The sequence below is a fragment of the Pelophylax lessonae genome, assembly GCF_965119305.1.
Source record: "Pelophylax lessonae genome assembly, chromosome: 12".
Taxonomy (NCBI): domain Eukaryota; kingdom Metazoa; phylum Chordata; class Amphibia; order Anura; family Ranidae; genus Pelophylax; species Pelophylax lessonae.
Genome location: NC_138779.1, coordinates 174,316,570 through 174,334,267, shown reverse-complemented (window position 1 = coordinate 174,334,267; position 17,698 = coordinate 174,316,570). Strand labels below are relative to the sequence as shown.

General features: G+C 42.7%; 1 protein-coding gene across 3 annotated transcripts in view; it reads left to right on the top strand.

The window, feature by feature from the left end:
• LOC309568167 (carnitine O-palmitoyltransferase 1, liver isoform-like) overlaps positions 1–17,698 on the top strand; it is a 205,145-nt gene that overhangs the window by 89,677 nt on the left and 97,770 nt on the right. For all 3 annotated transcript variants that reach the window (XM_082273799.1, XM_082273797.1, XM_082273798.1), the window contains exons 5-8: positions 3,055–3,156; positions 5,986–6,123; positions 6,285–6,362; positions 9,675–9,782. In XM_082273799.1, coding sequence (XP_082129925.1) covers positions 3,055–3,156; positions 5,986–6,123; positions 6,285–6,362; positions 9,675–9,782 — 426 coding nt within the window. The remainder of the gene's footprint in view (positions 1–3,054; positions 3,157–5,985; positions 6,124–6,284; positions 6,363–9,674; positions 9,783–17,698) is intronic.

Sequence of the window (17,698 nt, the reverse complement as noted above, 5' to 3'; positions counted from 1 at the left end):
CTATGCTCCTTTATTTTGTGAGAGCTTACCAGGGAGTTTACCAGGTAAAATAGATAAAATTATATGCAATAAATGTAAAAAATATATATATATTTATCAATATAAAATCCCTTTGTTTTAAACATAAATTTTAATAAGTTTTTTATATTTTTTACATTTATTGCATATAATTTTATCTATTTTACCTGGTAAACTCCCTCCCCGCGATAAACAAAAAAGATGTGTAATAAAAGGTAATATATCCATACACACTAGGGGGTGCTCTCACAAAATAAAGGAGCATAGGACACGTGTCCACTCCCGGGGAGATTGAAACACAAGAGTTGCAAAATAAAAACTTTTATTCCCTTACCTTTTTTATTTTTGGAATTACATTAAAGTTTAAAGTTTTTTATATATATTTTTTCTTTTTTTCCTTTTTTTTCTTTTTTAATGAGTACGTTTTGCTTCACAAGAATCAGACTAGTTCCGTGTAGGTATCCGGTGAAAGCTGCTTTGCGCATGATGTGAAACATAGCAGCCGTATGAAAAATTGCTTAATATGTCTGAACGCCGTGCGTAATCATCTTGTGGAGTGGGTGAGCAAGATGGCGCACGTCCGACAGTTCATTGAGGAGCACCAAGATGGCCGCGGGTAGCCGTTTGGTTGCTATGACATCGGCTGACTATAAAGATTCCGGGAGTGCGTGATGGTGACGCCGCTCCAGCAGACGTCCTCTGACGAAACGCGTAGGGCGGGTCCATTGCGTCATTACGTCACTTCCGGTCTCGGACTTGGGAGCCGTGGAACGCGGAAGCTTCCCGGCGTCTCTCTACACTGATCCGAGGCAGCTTCACCGTGAGTTTTTACTGCTTTCTGCATCGGTTTAATCTTGCATACTACTTGATGGGGCTCCCCTTTCTTTTCTTTCCGTGAGATTACCAGCCGGTGCCTTGCGGGACAAGGAGAGGACCCCACTAGCCACCCCTCTTGGGACCACTTCATGTGAACAGGTCGTATATACCTCACTTAGTGGTCACCTGGGGTACTACAACACCTACACTTCTAAGGAATACAGCACTTCAGTATTCACTTTGGTCACCTTTATCCATCACTTCACCACCAGGGATTTATGTATTATATATTGTTTGATTTACACTGTATCACTATTTGAATAAACCCACTATAAGAATTGCTCACTTGTTGGCACTATTATTATTACTTTACAGATAAAATTCACCACACACGAACAGACCATATCGGTTGTGGTTATTGATAAGGATATGTGTGGTTTTCTACTTTTTTGAAATATTATTATTTTCACGTTATTTATTATTTGCCGGTGTCACTTCCCTTTAATAAGGCATTTGCACATTATTGCACTATATTATCAATCACTTTTCAGGTAGCGCCGTTTTCAACCCTTGTTGCACATTTCACTTTATCCTTAACCCTTTGGGGTTTGGTTGTTGGCTGCTTACACCTTCACACTCGTTACACACTGTTCTACCTCAGACTCCATAGCGCTGGTCACCCTTGCCTTTCACTCTAATTGCAAGTATGCATATACTGTGTGTGAGAAATAACTTGTTGTTATGACAATTTTGTGTAAAAAAAAACAAAAAAACAAAAAAAAAAAAAAATTTCGTTATTTTCCCAAGAATTGTGGGAAAAAATTACAACTTCAAAAAACTCCCCATGCCTCTTACTAAATACCCTGAAATGTCTACTTTCCAAAAAGGGGTAATTTGGGGGGTATTTGTACTGTCCTGACATTTCAGGACCTCAAGAAATGAGATGAGCCGTCGGTACATCAGGTGTGATCAATTTTCAATGATTTGCACCATTGTTTGTAGACTCTATAACTTTCACACAGACTAAATAATAACCACTAATTTGGGTTATTTTTACCAAAGATATGTAGAAGTATAAATTTTGGCCCAAACTAAAACAAAATGTGTTTTTATTTTTTTTTTTTTTTAAATTTTCGCTCTTTTTTCACTTATATCGCAAGAAATAAAAAACCCAATGGTGATTAAATACTACCAAAAGAAAGCTCTATTTGTGTGAAAAAAATGATAAAAAATTTGATTGGGTACAGCGTTGTAGGACTGAGTAATTATCATTCAAAGTGTGAGAGCGCCGAAAGCTGAAAATTGGTCTGGGCAGCAAGGGGGTGTAACTGCTCTGTATGGAAGTGGTTAAACAAAAATGAACATGTTCAGTACACAGATTTGTGTCAAAAATTGTCTTTTATTTTTCAAAACTTCAAATGTACAAAATATCGGCTGATACCGATATGCGATGGCCAAAATTTTGGTATCGGCAACAAAAAACTGATATCGGTGGATCCCTACCGCAGGATTCTGTTTTGTAACAAGAATCCAATCATCACCCATCACAGTGAGTTACTGTCACTTGCTGACCTTCAAGGACTGGGTCCCCTTGTTTTGAGGGGCCACTCCCTTGGACCTGTAGAGCACCCTGCCGGAGTGCCTTTGGGATTGGTTTTACCAAGGATCCGGTTTCCACGGTCCAGTGTCTAAAAAGGACAACGTTACAGGCAAAACCTCAAATTTGCTTTCCCGAGGTTCAGGTACCATCTTTGTAGTCATTGACTTTTTGGATGGATCTGATTGCAAACCCTTTACATTCAGCGATCTTTGATCAGGGTATGTAGCATAATCTTTATTCTTGTAGCCGTGACCATCACCTTTTAAGACACTGGCGAAAAAACTGAGGTACTTCCTGTATAGGAGGGGTTATATAGGGGGACTTCCTGTCTGATTAGTTGCCAGTGCTTATTCACCTGAACATGGCCTATAACCCATACGTAATGAATATGGCTCTGTGTCCTGTGATGTACGATAAAGAAAGGTCAGATTGCTCCATTAGCCATGAAGCTGCTTCTGCAAAGCCACCCTAACAGCTGATTGTCTTGGGCAGCAATCGATGACCCTCCTATGTGAAGCATCAAACCACAAGTGGAGCAAGTTAAAATCTCCTTTCTAAGCAATGTTTTGTGTAAATGCTGTTTTATTACTTTGCTTATTTGTTCCCTTTTATCTATTTAGACTTTGGTGAAGATATTCTCAGGTCGTAAGCCCATGTTGTACAGCTACCAAGCCTCGCTTCCTCGCCTTCCTGTACCAGCAGTTAAGGATACAATGCAAAGGGTTGGTATCGCCTCACTAGATGCATACCTTTTCTTAAAAAAAAAAAAAAAAACTTTCTCTTGTTGGGACATTTTTTCTTTCATTGGGACAACTGTTTTAGAATATCAATGGAGAATGACTTTATAGTATCCTAAAACTTCAATTGAAAGATAAGTACTGATTCAGTGGTTGAATACCAAAGGCTGCACCAGCTCCTTACATGTACATGTCCTTAAATGTTCTAGTCAAGTGGCATGTCTTGTCATTTGGAACTTTCCTCTTCCATGGACATTAATACAGCCTCAGCCTTCATACTAAAGATTTCCAGCTCTGCTTCAGTTTGGAAGGTTAATTGCTTACCTTTTAACCGCTTGCCGACCGCCGCAAGTAGATTTACTGCGGCGGTCAGCCCCTGCCAGGCAGAGTGACGTTAATTAACGTCACTAGCCTGGGAGGGTCTTGGGAGCGAGCGCGCGCCCGCGGAGGCGCGGTCACGGACCCCCCCCCCCCCCCGCGCGTGTGACCAGCGGACCCGATGTCCGCCGGTCACTCGGCGTTCGTCGGGGGAGAGGGAGAATGTCAGGCAGCTTGTGTAAACAAGCTGCCTGTCATTCTCCTCGGTGTAAAGACACTGATCACATGGATCTAGTATGTAGATCCGTTGATCAGTGTCCTTACAGCTCAAGCCACAGCCAATCACAGTAGAAAGCACGCCCCTAGGGACACACACAGCCCCTCCCTCCCAAATAAAGTTAACCCCTTCACTACCAGTGTATTTTTACAGTAACAGTGCATATATATAGCACTGATTACTGTAGAAATGTCACTGGTAACCTCAAAAATGTCAGTCAAGGGTCCGATCTGTCCTCCACAATGTCGCAGTACCGCAAAAAAAATCGCAGATCGCCGCCATTACGCGTTAAAAAAAAAAACAACAAAAATGACAAAAATCTTTCCCTTTGTTAGTAAACGCGATAACTTTTGCGCAAACCAATAAAAATACGCTTTTTGCGATTTTTTTTTTTTTTTTTTTTTTACCAAACATAGGTAGGATAAAACAAATTGGCCGAAAATGTTAAAAAATTTTGATTTTTACATTTTTTTGGGGGGGGGGAATTTCATATAAAAAAAATGTGAAAAATATTGCTATTTTTGCTAAATTGTCCCTCTTTTTTTGTTTATAGCGCGTGATCAAAAAATCGCACAGGTGATCAAATACCACCAAAAGAAAGCTCTGTTTGTGGGAAAAAAAGGACGTCAAATTTGTTTAGGTACAGCGTCGCACGACCGCGCAATTGTCCGTTAAAGTCACGCAGTGCCGAATCGCAAAATACCCCCTGGTCTTTTAGCAGGAAAATCCTCCGGGGCTTAAGTGGTTAAGCATGGTGATTTTATGAGACACTTCCTATCCTCTCAGTGCTATAGGACACTGGTTGGTAACTTATGCAATGACACATTGAAGAATATACATTCCAAGCTGTCCTTAAGGTGAAAGTTCAGTCAAACACTAACTATACTTAAAGCTGAACTTCAGCTTGCAAATTAACTCACAGCTATTGTCAAACACTCCCTAAAATAGAGCTGCAAGATCACATGACTGGAGCAGATTGGAACTAGGTAAATACACAGATCTCTTTTATGCAGGTTAGGCAGGATAGATAGAAAGGGGAAGGACATTTTTTAAAAAAATAGTTATAGTTTAGGATTTTCCTTCATTTTTAAATACAATGTTAAGCAAATGCTGATTTAAAGTACATGTACATATTTAAATGAAGAGTTGTCCAGCCCTCGTTCCTAGCCTCTTCAATACATAGATCTGGGTCCCCCATGTAGTAGTTGCATACTTACCTCATCTAATGGGTTGGGCATCCCACAATGTCTGCAGCACGGCTAGTAAAAATGTAGAACTTTGCCGCTTTTGCATAAACACTGTAAAGACTTGAATATGATTTCCCCATGTAGTAAGAGCAATCTCCTGTTTAAGTCTATTGGATGTCGATGAGCATTCTTACGTTAGGGTTTTCCTGGCTTGACTGAGGACATCCTATATCGGGGAACTGGAGAAAGTGCAGAGAAGGGTAACTAAACTGATTTGGAGGAGCTCAGCTATGGGGACTAGAGGAACTGAATTTATTCTCTCTTGAGAAAAAGAGATTTAGGGGGGATATGGGCAACCTGTACAAATACGTAAGTGGCCCATATAGGGAACTTGGTGTTGAGTTATTCACTTTAAGGTTATCCCAGAGAATAAGGGGGCACTTTACACCTGGTGGGAAAGGGTATTAAATTTTCAAATACAGAAAGTTTTTTTTTACAGTAAGAGCTGTGAAAATGTGGAAAAGACTCGAGAGCTGGTTCTGGCCAGCTTTGTAAAAAAATGTACATAATATAACTCTGGATACTAACATTTATAGGTAAAGTTGATCCAGGGAATATCTGATCCCCTCTTTGGAGATCAGAAAGGATTTTTCTTTGTCGTTCACTGACGGACACAGCAAGATCATTCTGCTCTTGCTATTGGCTGCTGTTTGCACGACTATCCTCTCACCTTCAACTGCAGTGTATATTTGTGTTATTTGTAGCATCATATATGTCTGCCCTTACTTCATTGCCAACATTAAATTTTGAATATGAAGATTCTGCTAAATGAAAATGAACCTTGGCCACAGTATTTGCTGCACAAACTCCAGAGATAATTGTCATATTTTACTGACACAACTTCTGTGAAAATTTAGAGGGATAATTAAAATGTGCATGCCTTTGTTTGTGCTGTTGCCTTATTTTAATTCTACTTGTGAATCCTGTTGGCAATACTTTATATCCTATAACAACTTATGTTATTTTATTAAGTATTTGGAATCTGTGAGACCTCTGATGAATGATGAGGAATTCAAGCGCATGACGGCATTGGCCAAGGATTTTGAAGTGAACCTGGCTCCCAAGCTGCAGTGGTACCTGAAACTGAAATCCTGGTGGGCATCTAACTATGTAAGAACACAGATCTTTAATTAAAAAAATTTGCTAAAATCTGCACTGATCTTAATTTCTAAGATAAGTTTTCCTTGGTATATTTCTAGAATACATACTAGTCTTGATTTAGTTTTAAATAAAATAGTATTACATTTTTAAAAGCTTTTTTTTTTTTCCAGGTTAGTGATTGGTGGGAAGAATATATTTACTTGCGTGGAAGAGGCCCAATAATGGTTAACAGCAACTATTATGCAATGGTAAGTATGAAAGAGAGTTTCATACTCTTTCAAGAGGAGCTAAACCCATCAATTTACCCATTTCCTAAATTCAAGGCATTCCGTGTAAATGTCACAGTTGCTTGTGTGCTTAACAAATCTGTCAAGTCATCAAATGGCTGGTGTCATTACTGATCACATGTAGAGCACCATGGCAACTGCAGATCAAACAGAGGCTAAGATGGTATCCTTCTTGGCTGTAAGGGATAGGAGAATTTAGTTCTGTTTTTAAGAGGTTGTCCACTTTCACAAAATAAGTAAAAAGGCCCTACCTTTTTTCCCCTCTGCTATTGTCGGGGTTGTACTACTAGTAACCCAGAAACATTATACTTCATGGTAACCTGAAATTATTTCACATAACCTGGTTGTCTTTTCCAACATTCTCAAAAAAATTTTAGGGACACTTTTTTTTGTCTCTGTGGAGTATTATTTGAATTAGGGGCAGGGCGATCATTTGTAGGCGTGGTCTAGTAGGAAGCGCGTTGTGGCAAAAAATGGGCATGGTTTAAACTATGCTAAATATTGGGTGTGGCCTAAAGAGGGTCCTAAATAGTCTGAGATGAAAGAGGGGTGGAGGGACAGAGAAAGAAAGAGTGGGAGAGAGAAAGGAAGGGAGAAAGATGGATGGATGGAGGGAGAGCGAAGGAAAGAGGGATGAAGGGGGAGAGAAGAAAGGAAGGAGAGATGGGATGGAGGGCGAAAGAGAGAAGAAAGGAGTGAGAGAGCCAAGTTCTTGGCCATGATGCACTTTGTTCTTTGCAGGCAGAACGAGATTCTATCACAGTTCAGCCATAATAAACTTTATTCTTCCTCACCTCAGTTACTAACCCAGCTGGCTTCTTTCCAAGGCAGCTCCATGTCACAACATGGGCAGTAACTGGGCAGTGAACAGCGCACCGATTGGCTGGGATGCAGCTCGTCTTTTGCTACCTCCCCAGCCAGTAGCTGGCTGAAGTTTTTTGTGACATCCCTCCCTCTCCCTCCATCACCTAGTCCCGACTACCAGCCCACCCAGCTTACTATGTGGGCGTTCCTGGGTGACATATTTGCAAACCGATGCGGCTTTATTGTAGGGGATCAGACCCCCTCCGGCCCAGTCCACCACTGCCCGGGGATTCTGGCCGGGACACGGTCGGGACTGTTGGCAGCTACTGGCCTCCTGCCACCCTGGTGCCACACCAGAGCGCAACCCCAGCTGGTGATCAAGTGGTCACCTTTTTAAAAAGAAGGATGTTTACTTTGCCAGAACCTCTGCTTAGCTGACTCTACCTGAATATAATACCCTTTGACAAGCACCCGAGTGGCTTTCTGCTAAAGCTGTAGGCAACAGAAATGCTGCAAGGCTACTGCAACTTAGGCCTCATGTACACAGGACATTTTTGTTTCCCTCTCCTGGACTCGTTTGCTACAGGGAAGGAAAACCTAGCTTAACAATGACCTGCCTAAAGCCACATCTTGCAGACTCGTTCAGTCATTCCATTGGCCAGAATATTATTTAATTCTCGCCAATAAAATAAACCCTCAAGCGCTAAACATTCCTCCCCAGGCAAAAACCAGGTTGAGTGGGCCACTTCATTGATTGAAAGCTTAGAGGTGTATTTATCTCTACTCCACCCTGGTTGTGTCACTAAGGGAGGTACACAAAAATGAAATCTACAGCACCACATGGTCTGCCTAATGTGTTTAACATTTGTGAAACTGATGTTTGGGTGCAATGCAGAGAACTACACAGCGAGGAACAGCTAAATCTTACCAAGGCTTTTCTTAAGGATTTGCTACTTTATGAAACATTAGGAACCATTACCATTCAAAAAATTTTTAACTACAGCCTGACAGCATATCTTTGTTACACATGTTGAAAAAACGCCATATAGACCTTCCAGTGGAAAAACAATAAATACATAAAAAACCTCCAAATGCAGAATCCTATATGCACAGTTGATTCAAAGTAAGGCAAAAAATCCCAATAAAGAATGATTCAATTTGCTCCAGCAGGGGAAACCAATTTTCTTTCCTGATACCCCAAATGTAATCGGATAATCTCTGGATCAACAGTTCATTGGGTTATTACCTAATAAATGTTAAAATTAAGTTATAATTTGTGCATTTAGGAGTGCACCCAACTCTGTTTGGGAAAAAAAAAAAACTATACTAGGCTGGCCAGAACTAGCTTCTAAGGAAGTATAGTCCGCATTTTCATAGCTCCTACTGCAATTACCTTTACCACTTCAGCTCCGGAGGATTTACCCCTTCATGACCAGGCCATTTGTTGCAATATGGCTCTGCGTTATTTTAACTGACAATGGCGCTGTCGTGCGACGCTGTACCCAAATAAAATGTGTGTCCTTTTTGTTTCCCCACAAGTAGAGCTTTCTTTTGGTGGTATTTGATCGCCTCTGCGCTTTTTATTTTTTGCGCTATAAACAAAAAAAGACCGACCCATTTTGAAAAAAAAAAAAAAACAAAACAATATTTTTACTTTTTTTTTTCTGCTATAAAACATACCCAATAATTAATTAATTTAGGCCAATACATATTCTGCTACAAATTTTTGGTAAAAAAAAAAATCCCAATAAGCATAAATTGAAACGCTTACAAAGCAAATGATACCCTTGTCCTGCATTGTGAACCCTTAGTGTTTTCTTCCTTGACAGAACATTGCTGGGACTGTAGCGCTCAAAGCTATTGCTCCATTTGTCTGCTAATCATGGCTATATTTATCATTTTTCTCCAGTAATATTTTTTTTTTCCAGTAATACAAGTCAATTTTTTGACTTGTATGACACATGAAAGGAAACCTATAAACTGAGGTTCTAATGGTATACGTAATAGCTCAGCATTTTGTATCTAGAACATAGTAAACTGTAAGCAATATGATCTAATAAAATGCCTTTTAAAAAAGTAGTAAAAATAATTGGTCTAACCATTTGGGAATAAAACTATTAGGATAGTTACAGGGACAGAGATCTTCAGATGTAAAGTGCAATTTATTCATGGTTTTATACCAGATACATTTATTCTTCGGAAAAATGTGAGAGGTTTGTAATTAAATTATATTTTAGCACAACTGTTTTAAAGAAAAGGGAATTTAGTATAGAACTTGCATAGCTTGCCACCTACCTGCTCAAGCTCAAATCATGTTGCAGTGTGTTGGTTATGTTCGCCTGTTAGGACTAATGTGTCTTGCTCTGTAAAGCTTTCTAGAATATTTCAGCACTAAATACATCTAAAAATAAGGTGTTAATTGTTAAATATATAATATTCTTAAACTTTTATATATGTATGTTATACTAGGACTTCTTGTATGTGACACCGACTCCAATTCAGGCAGCTCGGGCAGGTAACAGCGTCCATGCCCTGCTCCTTTACAGACGTAAGGTCAGCCGAGAGGAACTTAAACCGGTAAGAAAAAAAAATATGATTATCCATTTGATTTCCTGCAAGAATATTGGTGAATGCGTGCATACCATTACTTGTTAGGCCTGTCATAGACTGTTTGAATTTCGGCCAATTCAGCTGGAACCAGCTGAGATTCAAACCTTTTGTGGGCAAGCTAAATGTACCAATTTGATTGATCAACATGTGTACAACCAGCCTGCCAGATTCACTTGCAATTATCACTAGCGGCTGCTATAACCGCTAGCAATAATCACTGTCTTCTCCTCCTTCTCTGAGCAGACTATAGTTCATCAGCAGGGATTTCCCTGTTAGCACTGTCCGTGTTAATGGGGGAATCGTGCTAAATTCTTTCCTGCAACCCGTGGTTACAGGAAAGAAATTTGCACCATCTATGGCCTGCCCTAAAGTATACGTATGTAAAACCTAACAATACTTTAATGACATTTTAAGTAAATATGTTGCAACACCTACAATGTAAAGTAAAAGCAGGCATTACAAGGTTCATGTACCTTTCTCAAATGTCTTTTTTAGTCAGCTCTTCTTTTCTGAACATGGGGACCACCTCCTCCTGCAGTTCTAAAGTGTATGCCAGAACTTTATTCTTGATTTGAATTGGATCCATTTACCTTCTACACCACTATGTAATATGATTATTGTTACTGGGAGCTGAAACAATGCCATTTTTTAATGCTACAGGAGGAACAGCCTGGAGTTCTTAAGTCTGTGAAGTTAAGGCTGCACTTTGAGCTTGCACATGGGAGTGTACAGAGGAGTTGCCTAAAAAGAAAAGCACCTGTCGCCCCAGTGCCTACTCTTAATTAGTATTCCTCTTTCTTTCATTGACGGACAACGCTTCATATCTTCATTGACCATTGGGTTATGCTGCTCTTCCTAGGAGTAGGACACTAGGTGGAAAGGGTTACCAAAAGTTAACAAGACTTTGATCACACCCATGGGCAGTCCCAGGGGGTATACTCCCACTTCCTGCCTAGTAGGAGTAAGGACCTAGCTCCCTGCTGGGATCTCTGGTCCTGGCATTTTTTCTCAATTTTAAAAAAAAAATTTCCTTTTCGATTTTTTTTTTTTTTTTTTTCTTTTTCTTCTACAATCAAGCGGTTCCTGTGAGAACTGCAATCCACTGCCGGACTGGGTGACGCACTGGATATTCTAGATCTTTATGGTCCCCTCAGTCTGGCCAGGGTGGGGGGGTCCCTGGTAAGCCCCCCCCTTGCTGACTAATATGTTTGTAATAGGCCCTAGCCTAGGGTCTAGTGTGCCACGCTCCCGCCGTGTGCCGCGCCACCATTTTATTGTAGCTTTGTTCTATTGCACTCGGCAGCCATGTTCTGGAGACTTCCATAGAAGTCTATGGGCGGCCATTTTCCTGTAGTCATATGGAGCGGTGTGCGGCGGGGGCCTCCTAGTGGTGACACGGCCATTCTAATTCCTCTCAGAACGGCATGGAACAGGCTGACTGACGCTGCTGGCTCTCACTCTGTGACAGAGTGGTGAGTCTCCGTGGGTGTATGTGACCCCTCCTTCCTGCTGTAGCATTAGCTGGGACCTTTAGTGCCATAGTTAAAGCAGTGGGACACGTTGTTTTTTTGCAAAAGATCTTGTGATCCCAGGCGGTTCAATGGAACCCTCAGAGCATGTGTCACCACTGGACCCACTCTCAGAGGCTGCGGGACCCTTCGAATTCATGTCCGCCCTGGCGGCCATGACGGCGGTTCTGCAGTCGCTGGTAGCAAAAGTGGATTTAGTCCCGCCGAAAAGACAGGGAAAGAAGCCCCCTGCCCTAACCTGCCCCCTCTGTGCCCTCAGATTCTGAGGATAAAGTGGCCGCTTTGGACACCAGCAACTTCATGGGGTCTGCATCCATGCAACTAGAGGGCTCTGATAGTGAGGATGAGCCTTCTTCCTCGTTCTCTGCGCATGAAAAGGCGTTTGCGGAGGCACTGATAGTATCAGTGCGAGAAACTCTAAAGATATGGAAGACACTGCTGGTGCTGCGTCGGCTGCGCTTAGACAGTCTGGTACCTCCAAAACGTCTAAGGCGCTTAAGGTGTTTCCCTTTCCCGCCTATTTTGATGAGATTGTCACCAGTCAGTGGAGTTCCCCGAAACGCATGGTTGGGACACCGAAGCGTTTTGCTAAGAGGTACCCCTTTGAGGAGTCCCTCATTAAGAAACTTGACGGTTTTGCCGGTGGTTGAGTCGCAAGTTTCCAGGCTGAATAAGGCCACCTTGCTACCGGCAAAGGACGCTTCGTCCTTTAAAGACCCTGCGGACAGGAAGGCTGCGGTTCTGGTCCACCATCTTTTCACTGTGACAGGTTCCATTTTGAGGCCTCTGTTCGCCATTACCTTGGTCGCTCAGACCTTAACTAAATTGGCTAGAATCCTGCGCCAGGATTTGGAAGGGGGCCAACACCCTCCTAAACTGGCGGAATTGACGGACCAATTCATACAGGGGTTGCAGTATATCTGTGATGCCTCCCTGGATGCGGCCCTGTTGGCCTGCAGGGCGTCTGTGACTGCGGTGACCCTCTGTCGCCTGCTTTGGCTAAAATGTTGGTCTGCGGACCAAGCTTCCAAGAAGGTGCTGACTGATCTCCTGTTTGTGGGGGATCTTCTGTTCGGAGCTTCAATGGAAGAGATCATTAAAGGTCTCACTGGTGGTAAGAGCACACTGCTTCCACACAGCACAAGGGGCAGAGAGCCTTGGCGCAAACGTGATCTGGTGTTCTCCACAAGCGGCCCTTTCGTCCCACCCAGGACAAGGGTTCAAAACCCTCCCGAGCATTCGCGGGTGGGGGTTTCAAGAGACCTTGGGTTGGTAAGTCAAAAGCGGGTCCCTCTGGCTCCGCAGACAAGTCCTCTTCTGCCTGAAGGGACACCCTCACCCATTCAAGGGGTGGGGGGATGTCTTTGCTTCTTCCCAGATCCTTGGACCTCCCTCATTCAAGACAAATGGGTTCACGAATTGATCCGATCCGGTTACAAGATCGAATTTCGGACCTTGCCTAAGGCAAGGTTCTTCCCTTCCAACCTACACCTGTCCCCGGATCAGTTGCAGGGCCTCATAGGGGCGCGGTGCAAGATTTGCTCTTGCAGGGGGTCATCGTGCCAGTTCCAGAAATGGAACACTTTCAGGGATTTTATTTAAACCTTTTTACTGTCCCCAGAGGGGAGGGCAAGGTTCGTCCAATTCAAGATGGGAGTCCATTCGCACAGTAGTGACTTCCCTTCAGCAGGGGGATTTTTTGGCCTTGATCGACATCAAGGACGCCTATGTCCATGTTCCAAAATATTGCGGACATCAACGGTTCCTTCACTTTGAGGTGGGAGAAGAGCATTATCAATTTGTGGCATTTCCCTTTGGTCTCACATCAGCTCCTCGGGTATTCACGAAGATGTTTGCCCTGGTACTCTCCATACTGAGACAGAGAGGAATTGCGGTACTGGGGTACCTTGATGACCTTCTTCTGCGAGCTCGGAACGATCTGGACACCACTGTGAGAACTTTACAAGAGTTCGGCTGGATGCTGAATTTTCAGAAGTCCACTCTGACTCCATCCAACAGGCTGGATTATTTAGAACTGACTCTGAAAACAGTCTCTGCTCGAGTGTTTCTCCCGGAGGAGAAACTTCAAAAGCTGCAGCATGAGATTCAGCTTCTGTTTTCCAACCGCTGGTCATCTCTCAGGACTTGCATGCAAGTGCTGGGGTTAAGGGTTTCCACTTTCGAGGCAGTTCCGTTTGCTCAGTTTCACACATCTGCAGAGAGAGATCCTGGCAAAATGGGACAGGAATCCTGAATCACTGGACAATCTGATCAGGTTGACACGAGGGGCGCCTTGCTGTGGTGGCTCCGCTCTCTGACGCTTCGTCAAGGAAAATCCTTCCTTCCCTTATACTGGACGTTGATCTCCACGGACGCCAGTTTGTCCGGGTAGGGGGGAACCCTGAGCAGACATTCAGCCCAGGGAGTTTGGACTCGCGAGGAGTCTGCTCTGCCGATCAACATCCTGGAAATCCGGGCAATCAGACTTTGTCTGTCCCAGTGGACGGATCGTCTACAAGGGTGTCCGGTAAGGATTTAATCAGACAATGCCATGGCCGTGGCCGGGATATTCTGAGATGGGCAGAACAACATGTGTCCAGTCCCCTCTGCTGTGCACATTACAGGGGTGGACAATTGAAAGGCGGACTACCTCAGCTGGCAGGCTCTGAGTCCAGGCGAATGGTCTCTCTGTTCGGAGGTTTTTTTAACAATTGTGCCTCCGGTGGGGGACTCCTGATGTGGATCTACTGGCTTCTTGTCTCTACAGGAAGGTTCAGAAGATCGTAGCAAGATCTCAAGACCCCTTGACAGACACTCTGGTGGCCCCCTGGGGTCAGTATCATTTTATTTATGCCTTCCCTCCTTTACAGCTCCTGCCATCCTGTGCAGGATCGAGGCAGAGGGGATTCCAGTGATCCTGGTGGCTCCGGACTGTCCTCGCCGATCTTGGTACGCAGGGTTGGTAAGACTGGTCGCCAATGCTCCTTGGCAGCTCCCTTTCAGAGAAGATCTGTTGTCTCAAGTTCTGATCTTCCATCCTACTTTACAGTTGCCGGCTTCAACGGCCTTGCTATTGAGATTGCCTTACATTCCTTGATCTAACTCGTGCCATGAGGGTGTACCTGGCGGCGACTGAAACAATTCATAAATCAGATTCCTATTTTGTACTTAAGGATGGACCCCGTAAGGGGCAGGCTGCGTCTGCTGTGACTATTTCCAGGTGGATCAGGCAGACGGTGGTGCAGGCCTATTCCATTAAGGGTCAGGTCCCTCCTTTCCCTGTCAAGGTGCATTCTACAAGGGCACTAAGTGCCTCCTGGGCTTTCCGTCATCCGGTATCGGTAGTCCAGGTGTGCAGGGCGACCTTGTTGTCTGTGCATAGGTTCACCAAGTTTTACAAGGTGGACGTCCTGGCATCTGCGAATGCTGCTTTCGGCCGCAAAGTTTTGCGGGCCGCTGTTGTGGAGGCTGCGGCCTCTTGAGGGTGTGTTTTTTTTTTTTTTTTTTTTTTCTGGTTTGTGAGCCCCAGTTCCTGGTTGGGCTCCCTATAGTCTGGTTGGCTATTTTTTTATGTTAGCCGTTTTTCTGTTAACAGTTTGCTATGTGCCTACCCCTCATGATAACATTTCTTTGGGACATCCCAACGGTCAATGAAGATATGACGCTATGTCCGTCAATGAACGAAAGAGAAAACTGGATTTTTGTCTTACCGTAAAATCCATTTCTCTGATGTTCATTAGCAGACACAGCACCCACCGCTCTGTGGAGTTGGATTATGTATTCTTCTGACACTGCTTGTTACAAAATTGACATCCTAGAGCAGTAAGTGGGAGTATACCCCTGGGACTGCCCATGGGCGTGGTCAAAGTCTTAAAATTTTGTTAACCCTTTTCCGTCTAGTGTCCTAGGAAGAGCAGCATAACCCAACGGTCAATGAAGATATGAAGCTGTGTCTGTCAATGAACATCAGAGAAAGGGATTTTATGGTAAAACAAAAATCCAGTTTTTTAGTAAGTTGGGAGCCCTGACAGAGTAACATAAAGCACATTATTTGTCTTTAAGCACATTGTTACTACTAGGTCATTTTTTATGTTAAGTAATATTGATGTTAATATTAAAACTGCATATGATTTGTGTGCTTATTGGAAAAAAAGATTTATCTTTTTTTCTTTTTCAGCAATTAAGAGGTTACAGTTTAATATCAGTGTGGGTGTGGATGCGTGTCCCTAAATGCAAACCGTGTGGTTTTGGAAAATGCAACGGCACTGATGTCAAAATGGGAGCAGCAACTGTGTCCGTGCAACAACTACGACCTGATTGACATCAATGGGACTGCCTGTATGGCAATGCATGAGACACCATTGCATCCCTGTGCAGGCAAACATTGTCCTTGCACGGTTAAAGGAGAGATGTGGGAATTAAAAAACATACATACTAATCTCTATAATGCAGTTTCAGTGTGATGCTGCAGCTTTCCCACGTCACTCTAACCCTGGAAACTAAAGGCCCGTACATACAATCAGATTATCGGACAAATTTTCTTTAGCTTTTTGTTGCATGCTAGTCTCATATGAAAAGTGAAGAGGTTACTTTCATACGAAAATTCTCGTACGACAGAATTCAACTTTAGAAGTGATGTCATGTGTTTAATTATTTTGTATGTATTCTTTAGTTTCCGAACATGCCTACTCTTGCTCTTATGATTTTTTTCGGACGAAAACTGTACTAATTAAACGAAAATCGGACGTTGTTGTCACGTACGATTAAAATTTTATAGCCTGCACATTCAGTTTTTGTAGTCTGAAAATTCCTAATCGGCTGTCAAAAGCACTGTACGAACGATCCAAAAATTGGCAAATCGTTAGTCGGATGAAATTTTACTTCCAATTTTCTTATCGTGTGTATGTGCCTTTAGTGACCAAATGACCGCTGATCCCTCAGCTCTTGATCTGCTCAGAGAAGAGATAAGTGAATGTCAGTCACCACTCTCCGCTTTGCCCCTCCAGCACTCACTGGAGCACCAGGTTATAGAGGATGTGGGATCACAGCTAGCTTCAGATCTCAGCTGTGCATTGAGAGCCGGAGGCAGTTGGATTGATCAGCTGACAGGGGGCAATAACCCGCTATAGGCTGATTCTGGGTCACCAGAGTGCAAAAGTAAGTTCACTTCTGTGACCCACAAGAGAAGTATGGCCAAGAAATACTCAAGTGCTCATGCTTAGATAACATTGTAGGTTTGTGTGTACATGTTTATGGTCAGCTTTAGGTTGCTCCAACTGTGCATTTAGTTGCTGTTTCTATTGGTTACCTTGAGCAGGGACACCAAGCAGTGTGCCCCCCCCCCCCCCGCTCCTTGACTGTAGTCCTGTGCAAAACCACCATTTATTTAAAAAAAAAACATTTACATAAGAAGCCTCCTTTAAATGTTGTATGGTTAATGGGTCAAGTTTTTTTTCTTTTTGAATTTGTAAGAGTAGATTGGGGCAAATGTGTTTTTTAAAATAACACTTTATTCAGATATCTTTTAGAAGTACCTTTTCCTGGGTAGTTTTAGGACAGTAAAGACTGCACCTGCATATTTCCTATGCCTCCTCTTGGCATTTCTGAAGTGTATAGACAAATTCCACCTACAGTAAGGTGAAGGGGCTATCTTTGAGTCCTGTAGGTGCCCAGGAACAAGCGGCAGATTGGTGAAACAAGCCTCTAAGTCACCCTTTTGGTGCAACATTGGCTTAGCATTCAGATTCAAGCTCTTGGAAATCTTTAGAAAGCAGAAAATATTCTGGAAATACAGTTCCTTTGAAAAATGATTCATACCCCTTGACATTTTCCACATTTTATCCTGTTACAACCAAAATTGTAAACTTGTTTTTTTGGGATTTTATGTGATAGACCAACACACAGTGGCACAAAAATAACTGGTTTTCAAAACATTTTACAAATAAATATCTGAAAAGTGTGACGAGCATTTGTATTCATCCCCCTTTACTCTTATACCCCTAACTAAAATCTAGTGGAACCAATTGCTTTCAGTAGTCAGAAGTCACCTAATTAGTAATTAGAGTCCAACCTGTGTGTAATTTAATCTCAGTATAAATACAGCTGTTCTGTGAAGCCCTCAGAGGTTTGTTAAAGAACCTTGGTGAGCAAACAGCATCATGAAGGCCAAGGAACACACCAAACAGGTCAGGGATAAAGTTGTGGAGAAGTTTACAGCAGGGTTAGTTTTATATAAAAAAAAAAAATATCCCAAGCTTCGAACATCTCGCTGTTCAATTCATCATCCGAAAATGGAAGAGTATGGCACAACTCTAAACCTACCAAGACATTGCCACCCACTATCATTAAACAGAG